Source organism: Stigmatopora argus, chromosome 1 (assembly GCF_051989625.1).
Source record: "Stigmatopora argus isolate UIUO_Sarg chromosome 1, RoL_Sarg_1.0, whole genome shotgun sequence".
Lineage (NCBI taxonomy): Eukaryota > Metazoa > Chordata > Actinopteri > Syngnathiformes > Syngnathidae > Stigmatopora > Stigmatopora argus.
The window spans coordinates 16,582,210-16,592,628 of record NC_135387.1 but is presented as its reverse complement, the minus strand read 5'-3'; the positions used below and the strand labels follow the sequence as shown (position 1 = coordinate 16,592,628).

General features: G+C 37.9%; 2 protein-coding genes across 2 annotated transcripts; one reads left to right on the top strand and one right to left on the bottom strand.

The window, feature by feature from the left end:
• Positions 1-185: 185 nt before the first annotated feature.
• fam217ba (family with sequence similarity 217 member Ba) lies at positions 186-3,663 on the top strand. Its single transcript, XM_077612748.1, has 4 exons — positions 186-691; positions 767-866; positions 1,292-1,356; positions 1,434-3,663. Exons 1-4 carry the CDS (start codon positions 585-587, stop codon positions 2,818-2,820), a joined length of 1,659 nt encoding a protein of 552 aa, XP_077468874.1. The 5' UTR covers positions 186-584; the 3' UTR covers positions 2,821-3,663.
• A 533-nt stretch (positions 3,664-4,196) lies between these two features.
• LOC144077507 (putative tubulin polyglutamylase TTLL9) lies at positions 4,197-9,410 on the bottom strand. Its single transcript, XM_077605297.1, has 14 exons — positions 9,372-9,410; positions 9,002-9,060; positions 8,328-8,420; positions 8,148-8,259; positions 7,882-8,067; positions 7,707-7,775; positions 7,546-7,639; positions 7,433-7,473; positions 6,941-7,028; positions 6,652-6,710; positions 6,331-6,527; positions 5,928-6,041; positions 4,319-4,443; positions 4,197-4,252 (listed from the first exon to the last, which is right to left on the bottom strand). Exons 1-14 carry the CDS (start codon positions 9,408-9,410, stop codon positions 4,197-4,199), a joined length of 1,332 nt encoding a protein of 443 aa, XP_077461423.1.
• Between the last annotated feature and the right edge of the window lie 1,009 nt (positions 9,411-10,419).

Sequence of the window (10,419 nt, the reverse complement as noted above, 5' to 3'; positions counted from 1 at the left end):
CATATCCCGTGTTTATTAAAAATGATTAGTTTTTGGCAGATACATTCTTCTGCTCCAGGGGTACTCCATCCCTTCTAATCAACCGTGAAGCCAATTGAACAACCATCGATTCATTATTTATAATAAATGATACACCTGACCAATGAAACTTCAAGTTCCAGAATGCATTTGTTTAACTTACGTCACGGCTAGCAGCAAGCCAGTAACTGTTAGGTAAACAAACCTGTCATTGCTGGGAAAGGCGAGCCAAAAAAAAATTGCCCTTACGACCGTGTTGTTCACTTGAAAATGGCGAGAGCGGAGACGTACAAATCTTTAGCACATTTGATTTGTTACCGATTCAATGGAATCGAAGCTTGTGTGTTGCCGCAGAGCAAAGACTAAATGGGAAAGATGATAGCAACGCGTTCAACAAAGGCAGCTGTCCACGCTGACGCATAATGCACTGCAGTCATTTTCCACAAATGGGAGTTAACAGCCTTTTTTCTACAGGGGAGCATCTATTCCAAGACCCAACTTGCTTTCTTTCTTAGTGTGTTAAGTCAATTGGTAGATCCAAATGTCCACTCCCGCTGATAAACAACATGGGGCCGATCATACAGGAGCGCACAGAATCCACGACACTGAAACATCTCGTTTCCAAAGAGAAGATTGGCGTAAAAAACTCTGAAAATAGTGGACCAAGCACCAGGTACGGCATTCAATCCATGGTGTTTAACTGGATTTGCGCAGGCTGAGGTGAGGCTGACCTATTTTGTTTGCACAGTTCAAAGAAAGGTAAGCAGATGAAGAAAACAGTGGGTCAAGTGAAAAGTGGTCAGCCAGGACCAGGACAGGACCAGAACACCTTGGCAACTACGCACCGGGTGAATAAGCAAATGATATGTAATACAAAAACAATTCAAATGATGTTTTCTTTTAATGCATACGTTTGAGGCCATTTACTTGTATAGTTCAAAATGATAAGAAAGCACAGTCATGGAAACATTTATATGAGATCATCATTAGATCACCCTTTTTCTCCATCCTATTTTAGGCTGTTCATTTTCAATCCCGGGGACAAATAAAAGAGGAATTTGCTTTGACAAAATAATTAAGAAAAATAGCTATTAAGATTTTAAGAGCAACTGTCTACCCAAACTTTGCTTTGTGGCAAATTGTTTTCGTTTTTTGTCTGCTAGTCACATGATACACTATTAATGGTATTAGACTTTGATTGATTTAGAAAGAAAAAAACTGCAAAACAAAGGTGCCTTTTTCATCACTGTAAATAAAGAAGTTTGCTTTACAGAGTTCACAAACGAAGAATTCCAAGTTTAAATCTGGCACGTCCCGAAATACAAGCAAACTCCCCAGGTATGTTTTGAGAGAAAGCTCTGTTTGGGGTACAGTCAATCCTGAGGCTTATCTGTGTTTGTGCAACTTTCTCATAGCCCAGCAGAAGAGCGTGACACCAGGCCTCAACTTGGCCAGCATTCAAGCGCGCAAAGAAATGAGGAAAGGAAAAATCATCAACGGACATCACAATGCAGCAATGAGCCCCAGCAGAATCATGGGGCGATGAGCAAGAATCGACGAGCGCTTTCTCTCCCCCTCTCTCCAATATCAGGGCTCCGCCAAACGTCGGGGCACGCGCTAACGCATTCCCCAGCGCCCATAGCAGAGGTCCTGCAGGACCCTTACAAAGTTGACGACAGTGACAGTGCCAGTGACCTGTCTGACTCAGAGAGGCTACCTGTGCTGCCATCACCTTGTACTCCTTGTACGCCACCTCATTTAAATCTTAGAGCTGAGGTCATTAATTCTAGTGACTTCCCACTAGACATCCCAGGACCTCGTGGAAATGGAGATAATGAGAATGAGAGTACGACACCTACCCACTGTTATCCAGACTTCCTTCCTCCACCTTTTAACACCTGGAGCCTTCGACAGCTTGCGGTGTTTCTTCAGACAGAGGGTCGTGGGGCTCCCAGGCCTAAACCAGTGGGACCTTTAGAGAGATTCCTAGAGAGATTACTGCAGTTAGAATGGCTCCAAATACAAACTGTTCAAAGTGAGAGCACCCGTCAAGCTGGGAAAAACACGAGGCCTCAGGCCACATCTGGTCACTCACCGAGACCTCACACAGCTCCATCATCACGACTTAACTCCCCTAAAGGGGCACGGCCCAGCCAGCGAGTCTTTCCGTGCGTCATCAATCCTCCGTCACCAGCCTCCAATTCCACTTATTCCCGACTGCCACTCTGCCCCCACTGTCATATTCGCTATCCTTTGTGCAATGGCAGTTGTTCTGCATACGCCTATCAGCGCCACTCACGCCTCAGCCCACTGCTGGAGCGTAAAACCCGACCTGGGGCACCTGTGAAAAGGAGTTGCAGCGAAACACCAGAAGCAAACAAAGAAAGTAGGAGCCAAGGAGCCCAAGGGGGAGGTGGGACCCAGATCCCAGGCAGCCCATCAGCAGAAAAGAGCCATCTTAGACACATGCAAGCAGCAGGCAATGCACGAAAGCATCCCCAGGAATTGGCAACAACCCCAAATAGTAGAGGTCAAGTCAGGAAACCACGAATCAGAACCAACTCCGAGACAGATTATAAGAAAGACTCCGCTGTGGTAAAATCAGCAGGAGCTGAGAAACATGTTTTAGGAGCGAGTAAGAAAGGGGCCATCACATCGAAGAAAATAGAAGATTGGCACAGAACAACTCCAGGTCAAGCATCTAAGACAGCAATTAAAAGACCTGTTAAAGACCCACAGTCTCTCTCTAAGACTCCTTACAGAGGTGAAAAGACAAAAAATGTCCAGCCTGCTGCAAAGTAATGCACATCAGCTCATAGTGCTTTATGACATGACGCTGGCGCTTCTAACCTATGCTCGCTTTCAGTGTACAACTCGTGCTTACAATATTACGCTGCTGCCCACTCACTTTTAAAAGGTACCATGAAACAATTTATCAGAATTTCAAAGCACAACATTATATTTAACAGCAAAATAAAGATTATATCCTAGCACTATGTGCATTGGAGGGGTTATCATGTCTCACTAGAAACTCAGCTTTACGGAAATTGCACGAAACAAGCTGCATTGTTATTTCTTGTGACACGACAAAAGTGAAAATCGCAAACAGTGGCCAGCTTTTAATGTAAATTGTCCGTTGCGAAGGCTGCTACCTACCAGTTTGCCATATACCGTACATAATATTTGTCACCGAGTAATAGTCATAAATACTCATTGTTTTTGACACCAATAATGTAGGAAAATTTGAGATTTCTGTGCTTTTATTTATTGCTTCTCTTTGGTTGTTCATTTGACGACATGATCTGTGTTTCCATTGCAAACCCTTTCTGTGGGGTAGGCAAAATGGCTGTGTTGCAAGCATGTACGTATATGCTTGTTTCACATGTGCAATTAGTGACTTTTTTTTCCCAAAAGGGCTTCTGTTTTTAAGTGCAAATGGTTGTCTTTGAAAAACTATTTTGCATAGAGACGAGGTCTGATGAAATCAGTGATAGCGTTTGCTATGAATGTAAATGCATATTTTTCCAAATTTGATACAACAGTTATATTTATGCAACATGCTGAAAGTGTATTCATCATCGCCATTATGTTTTCATACAGTGTGTCATACAGTTAAAATGATTTACTATTAAAACAAAAACTGTCTCCTGTTTTCTCACTAATTAAATACAGCAAGTAGTTCTCCATTAAGTTGTAATGATTAAGTAACATTTTAAGACTACACTGATGGTAACTTTAAAAAATGGGCAACAGGGTAGGCCAAAAATATATCCTGAATTATAAGGTTTTATATACTAATATATAACAACACAATTGATATACAAATTTCATATCAGACTGTTTGGCCATTTAGCAAAGTAATTGAATGGAATTAAATTGAATGTAATGTAGATATTGAATCAATGATGAGCTTTCAATTTAGGCAGTGAGGAACCCTGAGCCTCTTCAGTTGAAAACAAACTGCATTGTTTGTGGTAGCTCAAGAAATATGAATGATGATTTTTAATTCATTGTTAAATGAAGTCATCTAAATTATTTTCCCTACATGCCAAATGATGAATGACACATGGCAACACATAGGCTCCAAACCTGTGTTAGCTAGGCACAACAACATAGCCAGAAGGAATCCAGCATTGTCCACATGCAGACATGTATGACACCATGAAGTCCAGAGGTATTCAGTAAAAGTAGCTCAAACTCTGGATATTTTGGTTTTCCCCATCATTTCCACATCCTGCAGAAAACATGCAATATTTATAAAATAAATCATTGCATAAAACAACACAAAAAATATAAATACCTAAGTATGTGTTGGCCTTTAAACATGAAGACCCAAATATTGTTGGGTCGATGTTCTCTCTAAACACAGGCCCATTATTCCACATGAGTTGATATCCACCCACCCTTGTTTCCTTCCCAGTGAACCTGAAGGGGTGCAGAATGGTTTATATCAGCAGTGTGGCCACAGATATTCTTCTCTGACATAGCTTTCTAACAATGTACTAATAAGGCTCCAAAAAGATATATATGGGTCATTTTCACATAATTCAGCAAATAACGGTAAAGATATGGCCCTGGACTTTCCCTTTATGTGTTACAAAGTTATAAAAATTAATTACTACTGCTTTGTTTGCCACATATTATACTACATTTGGCACCAATTTTAAGAGAAATCTATTTGAGACACAAATACATTGAGAGCCAGTTTATGTTGAATTTGTCCACTCCGTTAGATGTCCAGAATCTAGTGTCACAGTTTATAGGAATGAAAAGTCGGGTTATGATTTATTTGTTTGTCTCTATTTAGAATGTGTTGTTTAGATTTGTTTCAATAGTATTTTCACTCAAGTTGTCTTTGAGAAAAATGCAAAAGAATTGCAACTGCAAACAGTTTTACTGATGTACCTTTCATATCAGTTAGTGTGTCTTTACCGTTATCACATGAGAAATACACCAAAAAATTCACAGTAAATACACCAGGTGGCTGGTGTGGGAGAAGTACCAGGATGTTGTCAGCCATATTGTCAACGCCAGCTAAGCAGAAGCCATGAGAATGAAACTAAAACCAAGGTAAGGACCATACCTGTGAAATGTCGTAACAATTCCATGTCTTTACCGATGTCCTAAAAACTTGGTGAACATAATTACTTTGCTTTTTAATGAACTGGGCATGGTGTATGCATGCAGAACACTATCATTTACTGAGTGCCAAGAAATACCATCTACCAATGTCAAAGGCTGAGGTGGAATGTTGTGTCTTTACCGTTAATAAATTTTGTCTTTACCGTTATTAAAAGGTGTATACAATAGATATGTAGAGATGAAATACATATTTTTAAATATACAACAGATATGTAGAGATGACGCTAACATGTTATGCTATGTTTATGTGTATACTAATTCCTGCTTTGATTTGTAAAATTTCCAGAACATGAATCCATTTAAGAAAAAAGGCGGTAAGCCACCTGCGAAAAAATCTAATGCTGCAGCGATGCGCAAATGCAGGGAGAAGATTAAAAATGACCCTGGAGCCTATCACAAATATTTAGAGAAAGAAAGGGAACGATATCAGAAAAGAAAGGCACAAGGAAAGATTCCAAATATTCACCCATATTTTTTAAATTTTAATTAATTATGTTTTCATTAAAGTTCCAGCTAAGATATTTCCAGGCAGTGCTAGTGTTGCTAATTAGAGATAATCAGAATGCTTGAATTGCATTTTGTAAATTATTCATTTTCTGAAAGTGTCTTTACCGTTATTTGCTGAATTATGTGAAAATGACCCATATATATATATATATATATATATATATATATATATATATATATATATATATATATATATATATATATATATATATATATATATATATATAAAAGAAGGCTTTTAACGCCACAGAAATGTATACCTTCCTTCCATGTCAACGACATTCACAGTGTCTTCCAGCAATCTGTACTTCATCTCATAATCATCTTGACTGCTTGGTGTAAGTGAAGGAGAGGCATTTACTTCAATCAACCACCTGCAAAAAGAAAATGAATGACATTAATGACCTCACATTAAGTGATTTAGAGCAGCAATGGACTATCTGTAGCAGACAATGGCAAATATTTCTATATAATCTCTTCGTAGAAATGCAATTCAAAGGCTGATAGATGAGTCAGGCAATGGAATCAATAGGAGTGTTTGTCATTTGAAAGGTACATTGTAGAGAAGCATAGTTGGTTAATTTTTAATACTAGAAAATGCATTAGTTTTATTTTTTCAAATATCCTTACTGGAAATTATGTGTCTTGTAATTAAACTCACACGGTTTGAGATTCTCATCCAGCATGATGTCATAGCCATAGAGCTCAAAACAATGTTTGTCATTTATAATTATCTTCTGCACGCTCTGAAGACTGCAGATGAAGATTTCATCCATCTTTCTGAACGCAGCTTCAACTGCTTGTCCGCCATGCTTTGCAGTCAGGTATCTCCGGAGCTTTTCTAGCTTCCATTTACAGCCCTATGTACAGGTGGGTAGATGGTTTTAACTCAACAAAGCTGCTCACCCACCCACTGATGTACATATGGATATTTTAGTATAATTATCAATGCTTCCACTAGTCAACATGTTTGAAATTGCTCACCTTCTCAGGGTCATAGTCAGGCGCTGTTTTTTGAACAGCGACATTAGTGAGATGGACATCTGTAAGGGTACACTAAGGAAAAGGCTGGGGCTTTTATTATGTTTATTGAAACCTAAGACAATACTTAAATGTTGAGAATAAAACCTAAGCACCAAAAGCATGGACATCCTGCAAAATTTTCTTTTTTCCAGATTGGTAAATTCTTTTCTTGTACTATATGCCCTGAATAATGTTGGATGAATTAAAACAATGATTTAAAAACAACAACAACAACAACAACAAAGGATACATTTGTCATCAATACAACTTAGAGAGAAGCGTGAGCTTGAGAGGCGAGCAAAGCCATCCCGATAGAGCCATGCCTTCAAGGGAAAAAACTAAAGAACAAGATTGTAAATTATAATAGGTGTCTAGCTACGCCCAAATTGTTTCATACATCAAACAAATTTCGATTTTTCTTTAATCTCTTGAATTGAGTAATTTTTGGATGAAAGTGACATAAGCACACGATAAAAGATGAAGACTCGGCGCAAAAATAAGGAATTTCCTGAATATTTTGTCCAGAGTTTATCAAAACTACTAAGAGATATCGGCATTGTGGGGTGCTGGAGCCTCACCCATTTTACTTCAGGCAGGTTACACCCTAAAATGGTTATCAGCCAATCACAAATATAGGTGTATTGTTTTCATCCTAAAGACAGTCATTCAACAAATATCAATTACTTTAAGTCAACATTTGCTTAGTCATGCTGTTTGCTATTTAATAAACGTATTTACATACCGATGTGACCATCACATAGACCCGCAGATCAAACTTCCTGCCTGGATAGAAGTGAGTCAATAGTTATACTACATTGCTTTGATTCAGGCATTTGTGAGTACTAAATCAATTACCACCAAGTAGATAGGGGTTCTCAATGTAACGCTGCACCACATAGCTTTCAGGTAGAGTTGCATCTTTTTGTTCCTCTGAGCGGGTGCCATCGTGCTGGAATTGCAAAATTTGCTGGTATGTATAGTGCTGTGTGGTATATTGGTCCGTAAAAAAAACTCACCTTCCTCCAATCCACAATGTCTTTGAGTTTTTTAAAAAGGAAGATGCCAGCTCCTTGAGATTTAGCTGCCTGTGAAATCAGGAATGTTATTAAATAGTATAGATTAGGTTGTTTAATTCTCTTGTATGCTTAACAAAAAGGTCATTTATGGTGTCACTAAAGAATTCAAACTAACTGGCTTCATGATCCAGGTGCTGCCAGGAGTTTTTTTGAACTCTTCAACGAAAAGATGATACTCATTTGGCAGCACAAAGGTGCAGGGGAAGAAATCGCATTTGGAGGCTTCCAGGCAGCTGGCCCCCCGTTCGAGATTTTTCCTATATCTTTTGAGGTTTTTCAACATGAAGTCTTTGCGAGTCAACTAAAACATTAAAGTGAGAACAGGGTATTATGATAAAGTTGTGAAGTGTTAAACCAAATAGAATATGTACGTACGCTCACCTCATAATTGTTGCGAAAGTGGTTTATTTTTACATTTTCCTCCAAGTATAAGTGATCAAAGTTTTCCCTCAGCCAGCCCACATCGCACCAATGAAAGTCCCATTGGCCATCACTGTACGAGAAAGAACACTATCATAACAATTTAATACAGGGTTAAAATTCTATCAAAACCTTACTAACTCTTTGACTTCGACCCAGCCTGCTCTTAGTTTCAAGACATCCTGTATTATGCCAACTGGACCACACTTGTAACGCACAGCACATCTTCCCTCTCTTCAGAAAATGAGAAGAGAGATAATAATAATAATTATAATAACAACAACAACAACAACAACAACAATAATAATAATAATAATAATAATAATAATAATAACAATAATAATAATAATAACTTATGATTAAAAGTTTGTAAAATATGTCATAGATCAGGGGTAGGCAACCTATGGCTCAGGAGCCATATGTCGCTCTTTTGATGGGTGCATATGGCTCTCTGCTAACCTGTGAGCTAAAAATATGGAAACGTCAGTGAGAGTTGATTCCCAAACACACCAATAGGAGACTGTTTCTACTTTAAAAGTGGTGAAATGAATTTTTAAAATGCACATATTTTCATGTATGTATACTTTTACATTCTGTGCATGGCTCTCAAGGAATAATATTTGAAAGTATGAATAGTTTATGGCTCTGTCTGTCAAAAAGGTTCCCGACCCCTGTCATAGATCCGAGATAACAATATTATTTCTTGGCGCATTTTAGCACCCCCTAAAGGTGAAAGAGCCCTAAGCAGCCGCTTAATTTACAGAAGTCTTGGCTTCTGCTTGGGAGAAAAAAAACTTAATAGAGGCACAACTTACCGCTGTTCAGTAAGTTTGGTACATTCCTTGCAGGCTTTGTACACAGCTTTCAGGGAAAGCTAAGCATGTTGGAACAAGCAAAAATTACCATTCAAATTCATATGTAAGCTCCATTACAATTTAGTGTTATATACAAAAAACTTTTTGATGTTGTAACAGTAACCAGAGGCCACACCGTTTAAAAGTTAAATTATTTTTTAAGGTAAAATTATTTGCTCTCGGTCCTTTGTCTCTCTTTGTTTTGAATTTTCTACTGACTTGTAACTTTCTTAACGCGAGCTTTACAAACGTCAACATATTTTCTCGTCCGTCCAATTTAGTTAAATCTTTAAGCATTGCACGACATGACAACATTTACTTAACCGTTTACCTTATTCTTTGACATTGACATTGATGCGATGGTGGTCATATTTTCGCAAGAAAAGACGAATGGATGAAGATTAGGTCATTCCCGTTGCTGCAGCTGTTGTCATGGTAACGACACAACTCAGCAGAACTTGACTACGACGACGCCTTTTCTCTCAACAATCCCACTGTTGCAGAACACAAAGAAAACAAAAAGGAGATATGTAAAATATTATATAAATATAAATAACATTTTTCTTTCCGTCAAGCAGTCAAGGTCTAGCCCTTGGAGGGCAAACAACATTTATATATATATATATATATATATATATATATATATATATATATATATATATATATATATATATATATATATAGAGACATATATATATATACATACATATATATACATACATATATATACATACATATATATATATATATATACATACATATATATATATATATATACATATATACATATATATATACATATATATATATATATATATATATATATATATATATATATATATATATATATATATATATATATATATACACATATGGTGTAGAGGTTCATCCACCTGACTTAGGTGCGGGCAGGCGTGGAGTCAATTCCCGCTGGTGGTGGTATGATTGGGAGTGCGGATGGTCATCTGTCTCTCTGTGTGACCTACGACTGACTAGCGAGCAGACTATGGTGTAGTCTGCCTTTCGTCCGAAGACAGCTGGGTTAGGCTCCAGCAACCCCCGCAACCCTTTTGATGAATGGATCTTAAATGGTAACAATAAAGACCAAAATTTTCAGCCAATTAGACCTTACACTAAATTGTTCAGGGTCAACTGAGGTGAAAGTACCTATGCGTCTTTCCATCTACACCTGCCATGTGTATATTGCCTGATTAACACACCTTTATTTCTTCCTCCTAATTTGCCCACAGTCATTTGCAATTTCTTATTGTGTAGTGGAGGCACCCTAACATCTTGTCATACCACCCCTAGGCTGACAAGTTCTGAACCCAGTCACTTCTACCAGCAAAAATAAAGAGGACAGAAATCTACTGCAAAGC

Excerpts from the sequence above, each read along its gene's own strand:
- LOC144077507 (XM_077605297.1), bottom strand. The coding sequence starts at position 9,410 with ATGACCACCATCGCATCAATGTCAATGTCAAAGAATAAG. Across the intron at positions 7,776-7,881 it reads GCACCTGGATCATGAAGCCA|GCAGCTAAATCTCAAGGAGC; the intron begins GTTAGTTTGAAT and ends CTGATTTCACAG. Across the intron at positions 7,640-7,706 it reads ACATTGTGGATTGGAGGAAG|CACGATGGCACCCGCTCAGA; the intron begins GTGAGTTTTTTT and ends TTGCAATTCCAG.
- fam217ba (XM_077612748.1), top strand. The coding sequence starts at position 585 with ATGGGGCCGATCATACAGGAGCGCACAGAATCCACGACACTGAAACAT. Across the intron at positions 692-766 it reads AATAGTGGACCAAGCACCAG|TTCAAAGAAAGGTAAGCAGA; the intron begins GTACGGCATTCA and ends TTGTTTGCACAG. Across the intron at positions 867-1,291 it reads CCTTGGCAACTACGCACCGG|AGTTCACAAACGAAGAATTC; the intron begins GTGAATAAGCAA and ends TTTGCTTTACAG.